General features: G+C 40.8%; 1 protein-coding gene across 1 annotated transcript; it reads left to right on the top strand.

Annotated features, from left to right (window-relative positions):
• Window positions 1-989: 989 nt before the first annotated feature.
• Window positions 990-6,724, top strand: haao (3-hydroxyanthranilate 3,4-dioxygenase). Its single transcript, XM_031876138.1, has 10 exons — window positions 990-1,149; window positions 1,302-1,380; window positions 2,746-2,829; window positions 2,967-3,073; window positions 4,145-4,234; window positions 4,320-4,363; window positions 4,467-4,612; window positions 5,679-5,747; window positions 5,843-5,925; window positions 6,026-6,724. The coding sequence occupies exons 1-10, from the start codon at window positions 1,064-1,066 to the stop codon at window positions 6,096-6,098; spliced, it is 861 nt and encodes a 286-aa protein (XP_031731998.1). The 5' UTR covers window positions 990-1,063; the 3' UTR covers window positions 6,099-6,724.
• Window positions 6,725-7,924: the final 1,200 nt, after the last annotated feature.

Here is a 7,924-nt window from a genome sequence, read left to right as displayed (position 1 = left end):
CTAAAAAATAATAATGATAATAATTATACCGTCACACGTAATGAGCAGAGCCTACGGGCTCGCAATACATAACAGCTGGGCCTGGGAGCTGTCAGACAGCGAGATAGTGAGTGAGCACTCGGCGCTAACCAAAGGCAGATGTGAATTACAGCTTGTGACACATAGCTGCGTGGTTACTGACGGGGGCGGGGGTGGGCTTGGATCTGAAGATCTCAATGTACCGTCCCAGGGCGCCTTTTGCAATATCGGAGTTTTTGCAAAGGTTTGAGGGAAGTTTAAGGCATGTAGTGCTCCTGTGGGAAACAATTAACTTAAAGTTGGTCATCTTGATGGGTAGATAAAGGCATGTGTGCATGAACATGGCTGATAATAAGAGGAGGTGATTAATGCTGCAGGCCAGATGAGGGCAACACCTTCAGACTGGCAGTTGCGGTGCCGGTCGGGTTCTGTTTATTCTCAGGCCTCTCCTTCGTCTCACACCTAGATCGTGCAGTTCTTTCTCATCCTCTTACACTCTCCCATTGTCCCATCCCGATTTTTCTTTTTCGGTTACCCTATCTGCGTGCAGCACGGTGGGACACCATCGTCAGAAGTTAGGCACCTCCCTCACTGAAGCCACAAGTCACGTGACCACCGAGGCCCGATTCCGCTGCTGAGCCGCTAAACACACAGCTGGCTGCAACATGTTCCACACACCTGTCACACAAAGTGGAGTTTATCTCGTTAAAACACGAGATATGTCGACACAAATCGAATTGGGATATTTGTTTAAATGACTAAAAAGCTAAATCATAATACTTTGGTGGGGGAACCAACCAAATGTTAAGCCCTTCATTACAGGTGGTCATTTAATGTTGCTAGCCTGACCTCATCAGTGTTACAATATATTCCAATCTGTCCACATTATGTTACTTATTATCACTGTGCAAGCGACCTTTCATCTGTTCAGGGGAGCTGAACTCCTCCCCCCTCCACACTATACAGTCACTTTGTTTGAACTGCTCAGACCAGCAGAGTCAGAGAGATTTAACACTGCGCCACAAAGCCCAATCAGTTTGAAAAAATGAGCAACGAATCTCTTGTGAACGTGGAGAACTGGATTGCAGCGAACGAGAATGCTTTCCTGCCACCAGTGTGCAACAAGCTCATGTGAGTAGTTTCACTTTGGATGTACAAGCAACATTGTTGCTTCTTCTTGGATTGCAGGATGACCAACCAGTGCAACTTTAAAAGTCAGATTTGAAAAATCTCTTCAAATCATGTGTCAGAGTACCAAACTGTCTTTAATTCCTTTCTATCAGGCACTTTTCCCAGTTGATCATCATGTTTGTCGGAGGTCCCAATACCAGGAAGGATTACCATATAGAGGAAGGGGAGGAGGTGAGAGAGAAGTACTCCTTTCAGCCTTCAGTTCTCCATTTACCTGCTTTACATTCACAAACTCCAGCTCACAGTTAAAGTCCAGATGAAATGAAAAAGAACCCTTTTAGATCCCCGGGCATATTGTGCAATTATTTAGTAATATGTGAATTTTTCTTTTACAAAAAGTAAATTCTTTGTATATTTCAATCCAATCATCTTCTCTGAATGTAAAACAAAATATGAAGTGCGCTTACAGTAGTTGGTATCAATTTCATCCAATAATATCGTCCTTTCATAAATATATCTGCGACATTTAGCAACTAGGGAGGTGTGTGTGCAGCCCACAGTCCTCTGTAGTTCTTACACTCTAAGCCCGCCCACTTTATAGCGGTCCAATCAAATGTGATTGATACCACTCTCCCCCAACAAACAGGGCAACCTCCACCACACACTGTTGTTGTTGGCATCCTTTGATGATACTTGGCTAACATTTTTAGACCTTTCTGCACCATCCCAGATATTTACACAATCATGTCTGATAAGAAAATGATGTAATCGATGCAGAAATAAAAGAGGGATATGGACTTTTTTAATCCACATATTCTTCATCTTTCAATTTCAAACCCGGAGCATACATTACCCACAATGCATCGTGACCACCGACAGTTCATTCGGGGTTTCCGGTGCGTTATGCTAGCAGTGACAAATGTAGCCTCGAGCCGCTAACCTCAAGTAGAGATGATCATTTTCAAACCTGTAGTCTTCATGCCTCAACCTGCCTCAAGTGACATCACATGAGGCAGGTTGGGCCTCAAGTGAAGCAATCTATCAGACTTCAGCTCCCTCTGGAGCAGGGCGCAACTGCCGGTTCTAAAAAAGTGAAGGCAGTGAGGAAGTGCCTTTAACTTGCATTCTCTCAAATGTCCATCAGGGGGCGACTCCTCTGGTTGCAAAAGAAGTCTGGTTGCATAGCAGTCTATGAGAAAATGACTCTACTTCTCTCTTGATTTATTACATCAGTAAACATTGTAAACATGAGTTTATGGTCTCAATCTCTAGTTTTATGACTTCTTCAACACATCATAATGTTCATTTAGTAAACTATGGTCCATTTAGAGTCAAACAGACCATAAAGCAGGGTATGCTTTATGGTATGGCTACCTTGTGATTGACAGGTCAATACCAGTGTTGTTGTTCTGGAAATTTTCCGTGTTCTTTTCTTAGAACTTTGACACAGTGTGTTTTGAGTTTTGAGTTTCAATATTGGTCGCCTAAAAATGTCTTATTCAGCATCCGGTTGTACAGCTCAACCCTCTCGCATCACGCCTGCTTGCAAATAACCAAGACAGCAATAATCTCAAGATATTTCTTCTTCTTTTATAGCTGTTCTACCAGGTGAAGGGAGACATGTGTCTGAAGGTGATAGAAAATGGGAAACACAAGGATGTGCACATCAAGGAGGGACAGGTAAGCTAATAATTCAAGATTTCACATTTACGATGCTGCAGTGCACCTTCAGCGGTAAAACGCGTGCGGTGAACTTTGCCTCATCCACACCGTTTTGCTCCGACAATCTGCATTCCATTCTTTTCTTCCTCCTTTAGATGTTCCTGCTGCCGGCTCGGATCCCCCACTCCCCCCAGAGACAGGCCAACGCTGTGGGACTGGTGGTGGAGAGGAGACGGCTGCTGACTGAGACCGACTGCCTGAGGTTCACTATTTCTCCTTCTCGTCTTGTCTTCTCACATCTTCTTAAGCGGCATAATAGCAATGCATAGAGGACAAAATAAAAAAATTAAAAAATAACTGACAAATTACAATTAGAGGAAAATCATAACTTTTGAGTTTCAGCTTGTTTTAATTCGTTGTTTAAAACAAAAGAGCAGTTCTGAGAATAGGTGACACTCAAACCAAAACTACATTCCATTTGCAAAATCTGTAAATTAATGCAAATTAATGCTGTTGTGTTCTTTCAAAATCACAACTTTGTGTCTAAAAGGGAACAAAAAGCCCTCACTCATGACAGAAAAATAAAAAGTAACCATCTTTAACAAACAGTGCATTAAATCACAAGTTCCAACCTGAGGTCATTTAGTGGCGATACACAAAACTGAAAATATTGTCTGCTTCCCAAATATCCTGTTTGTGAATTACATTAGGTCATAGACTTTTATCCACAGAATCTAAACTCTCCCTGCTCAGGCACCTTAGATAAAAAAAGAAGTTTGTGTGACAAATCCTAGCCTTAGCATGACTGCAGTCATGTTATTACAGGCCAATTCCATGAGCTGAGTTACCTGCTACCTTCTAGAACACACAGCTCTCTTCACTGGGAACAAGATTAGAAATACGGCGAGCAGAAGACACTGATCTGAAATTAGAGGAAAAAAAGGGTATTTTCCGTGATTAAAGTCGTACATTTACGAAGGAAAATATTAAAATATTCTCTGAGATTATAAAATAAGATTTCCGAGGGAAAAAGTTTTTTTCTTGTAAATTTACCACTTTAATCTCAGAGAATATCGTAGATTTTTCTTTCGTAAATTTACGATTTTAATCTTAAAAATTCATTCCTCCTCCTCCCACTTCGTCCTTTTTTGTAAACCTGAAATGGCCATATTATGTCATTGTGTAGAACACAGTTGGCATAAATGCATCAAATCAGACGTGCAATACAAAGAATCTCAGACGGACACTGTGTCCAAATAAACCATAGCATTCAGTGAGAGAGTAACGGACATGTAAGAGCAGCATTAACATGAGCGTGTGCTGGTGCCTTCAGGTACTTTGTGGACAACACCACCTGCACCCTGTTTGAGAAGTGGTTTTACTGTGAGAATCTGGGAACCCAGCTGGTGCCAATAATCAAAGAGTAAGACATCTTCCCTTCGATACACTTACAAACAGTCTCCATCAGATCAGGTTATATATATTTTTGACGCAGTTTGTCGTTGTAGGTTCATGGCATCAAAGCAGGCCAAAACAGGAAAGCCTGATTCAAGTGAGACATTTCTTGTGATTCCTGGAAAAAAAAAAGTCTAATCTGAAGTCTGATCCCTGTCCGTTTTAAACTGGTGTCACCGTGCTTGTCTTTGGGTGAGCAGGCGAAGTCTTCGGAGAACCCCCGTTCCAGCTGAACACCATGAACGTGATGTCCCCTTTCTCCTTCAAAGACTGGCTGGACAAGCAGAGGCCGTCCCTGTCCGGCAGCAGTCCCATCGACATGTTCGGAGCTCAGTTTGAGACAGAGGTACCGTGAATCACGTCATCACATGGGCTTTTGTAAAGGTCTCAGAGTTTCAACTTCTTGTTTTATCAAGTAACATGTGTATTCAAATTGTTGAATACTGAGCATCTTGCTCAAAATGTTATTCTTGTTGACGTATTATTTTATCAGACAATTGCTGATTCAAATAATAATTTGATCTATTTTAGACTGTTTGATTCAGACAAAGCTGTTGTAGTTTTATCAATGAAGTCCAAAATCACAAATTCCTAATATGTACAACATATGTCGCCCTCCATCCTTAAACCCCTAGATTCAGATAGGAAATGCTCTCCTTTTAACCAACCAAGGTTTAAAGAGGAGATGCATCATATAATTGGGCTACCACACATGCGCAGTAAATTCCGGTCTGCACCATAGACTGTCCATAAGAAGTGGACGTAGTCAATGTAACATCACCCATTGGTTTGTTGACTGCGGTTTTGAATCCTCCGGTGGCATTTTGGCCGTCGCCATCTTGTCTTTTTGCAACCAGTGAACTGAAGTGACCATATTTGGACTGCAGAGGAGTGACATAATGGTAGAGACGTTGTATACGGCTCTGGTAGCGATCTGTCAATCACAAGGTAGCCCCGCCCTTAAGCATACTCCACTTTATGGTCTATTTGACTCTAAATGGACCATAACTTACTAAATGAACATCTTGCTGTATTGAAGAAGACTTGAAACTAGAGATTGAGACCATAAACTCATGTTTACAATGTTTACTGACGTAATAAATCAAGAGAGAAGTAGAGTCACTTTCTCATAGACTTCCAATATAAAACGAGATTTAGTGGAAACCGTGTTTATATTTCTTAAAGTAAGATACAAAAAATTAATAAATCAGGTCTCATATTTGCAGTAGTAGCTGAAACTTGTGTAGCATAGTGTCCATTTTTTAACCATGACCTGTTGACCTGGAAACAAAAATAAAAGTCTTTTGGTGTTCAGTATTGCATCATAGATGAAAACATGTTACAGTGGATTTGATTGTAAATGTACAAGTTGTAGATGATGATGATGATGCTCTGTCTTGTGTCCATGACAGGTGATGGTGTTTGGACCAGGGCTGACGGAGACGTCTGTGCGACAAAGCGACGTGTGGATCTGGCAAATGGTATGTTGCACTAAATGTGCTGTTCCTTCCTGTAGCCTCATATGACCAACCAGCAGATCTGTCTGAGATTATTGTCGTCTTTCCTCGTCTCTCAGGAGGGATCTTCGAGAGTTACTATGAACGAGCAGGAGTTCAGTCTTTCTGCAGGAGACAGTTTACTCGTTCCTGAACAGAGCCAGTAAGTCAATTCTGTAATTTGGCTTCATGTATATGAAGATGTGGTTTTAAAAGAGCTGATTTGGCAGTAATAACCTCGCATATGTTTTTTTCTTCTGTAGGTACCAGTGGCAGAGAGATGAGGGGACAGTTGCCCTGTTTGTGGTCCAAAACCCTGAGCGGAAGAGACCCTGAACATCACATGCCAAGTCACGCACAGATGACATTACATAGTATTCTGTGTAGATGTGGAGAAGACCTCAATAGTAATGAGTAGTACATACAGGAAGTATAGTCAATTAAAAGTACTAATTTTAGTTAAAAGCTTCATTCTTTGTACCTATTTCAGTATTGATAAATGCCGTGGGCTATTGAAATTTAAAAAAATGTATTTGTGAATTGCATTTCCAGTCCAACTGCCCCATAAACTGATACGCAATGTAGATTTTTAAGTCAGGCTGTTCTCATATAACGTTCGTAGCTATGCCTATGAAAGTCAATGCGCTGTAATTCCCAAGATATCCCATGACATCAATTTGTATAAAATCCACGTAATCATAAACCACGATGTATAAAGGCAGCAGAAACCCACACAGAGCGTAATGGTAGGTCAAACAAAAAACGGTCTCTCACCCAGGAGACCCTCGTTCGTGCGCCGTGTGAAACGAGAAGTCATCTTTGATTTATTTGTCAAGTAACTTCTGTACTGAAGTAATGCCTCTTCCGTAGTTATTACAACCCAAGCCACAATCTTTTCCTAAACCTAACTAAGTATTTCACGATCTTTTACGAAACCTAAGTAAGAAACCTAACCAAGTAGTTTTGTTGCGTGAACCTAACTTAGTTGTTTCCTGTGAAGACGGAAGTTTCATTTGAAAAGACAGTATGCGTGTCACAGAAATGAACAGTGTTGCACTGGACTTCTGTAGGAAAGCGCACAAAAAAATGCAAAGTAGCTTTTTTTCGTAAGATATCACATGAGCTGTTGTATGAGGATGCGCTGAAGTAGAAAAGAAAATCACTTTCACTACTATTAACCTAAGAAATGTCCAGACCACGCGCCACAGTTACAGTCCTAGTGTAAGAACCTGTAAGGAGGGGTTAAGGCTTCCATTAGTTTTACAAACAATCACCATGTCGTCAAATGATATTCATGGGTTGCATGCCAAGTTCATCTTGAAAGGTTCTTATTCAATCAGCACCATGTGCTTCTGATGGGCTTTGACTGGACAGGATTTTAGTCTGTGATTGGAGGTCTTTTTCCACTGAAATATGAAACTGTTCCAGTAGTAACATTAGAGGCTTGTTTTCGATACAAATCATACATATGGATCACATATCAAGGCCTGCTATTTGTGTGATCATGGACAGTATGATCAGTTTGTGAATATAAAACTGCATTTATTTGTGCATTAAACTGACTACAAATGTAAGCAAGTTATTCCCAATTTACCATCCACTGGAGTCCGGGATTTGCTTACTGTTTGTATATTCAAGTTAAGTTACTAATGTAGCCTGAACCAATGATCACTAAAGGGATAAATAAATGTGGGAATAAAAAATGATTTTGTGTTGTGTTGTGTATACATGATTTAATTGAGCAAAGTTAGCATTCTCAGACCACTTACGGGACCAACCATGTTGCACACGGTGCAGATTATCAAGTGGCAGATTTTCAGCAACTATTATCTAGATTTGATAAGTGCAGAATGGAGAAAAGCTTGTTCACTGACTATGAGTTTAGTTTTGGAGTTCACATGTCTACTATTAAAAGAGCAGTGTGTAGGATTTAGTGGCAGATTACAACCAACCGAAAACCTCTCCGCTCCTCCTTCCTTTTAAAGAACTATGGTGGCTTTCAGGTAACGAAAAAACGAGAAAGGCTCTCTCTAGACCGAGTGTTTGGCAGACTTCATGAAGAGGACCCTATGTAGGTAGTGAAGATAGTTTCAGGTGATTATAAACTAATGAAAACATAGTTGTGAATATAGTATTTAATTTCAGCCAATAGATCCCCTACA

Source organism: Anarrhichthys ocellatus, unplaced genomic scaffold (genome assembly GCF_004355925.1).
Source record: "Anarrhichthys ocellatus isolate YVR2014 unplaced genomic scaffold, GSC_Weel_1.0 scaffold104, whole genome shotgun sequence".
In the NCBI taxonomy this organism is placed as follows: domain Eukaryota; kingdom Metazoa; phylum Chordata; class Actinopteri; order Perciformes; family Anarhichadidae; genus Anarrhichthys; species Anarrhichthys ocellatus.
Note: the sequence above shows the minus strand (reverse complement) of the source record. Positions and strands in the feature narration are given on the sequence as shown.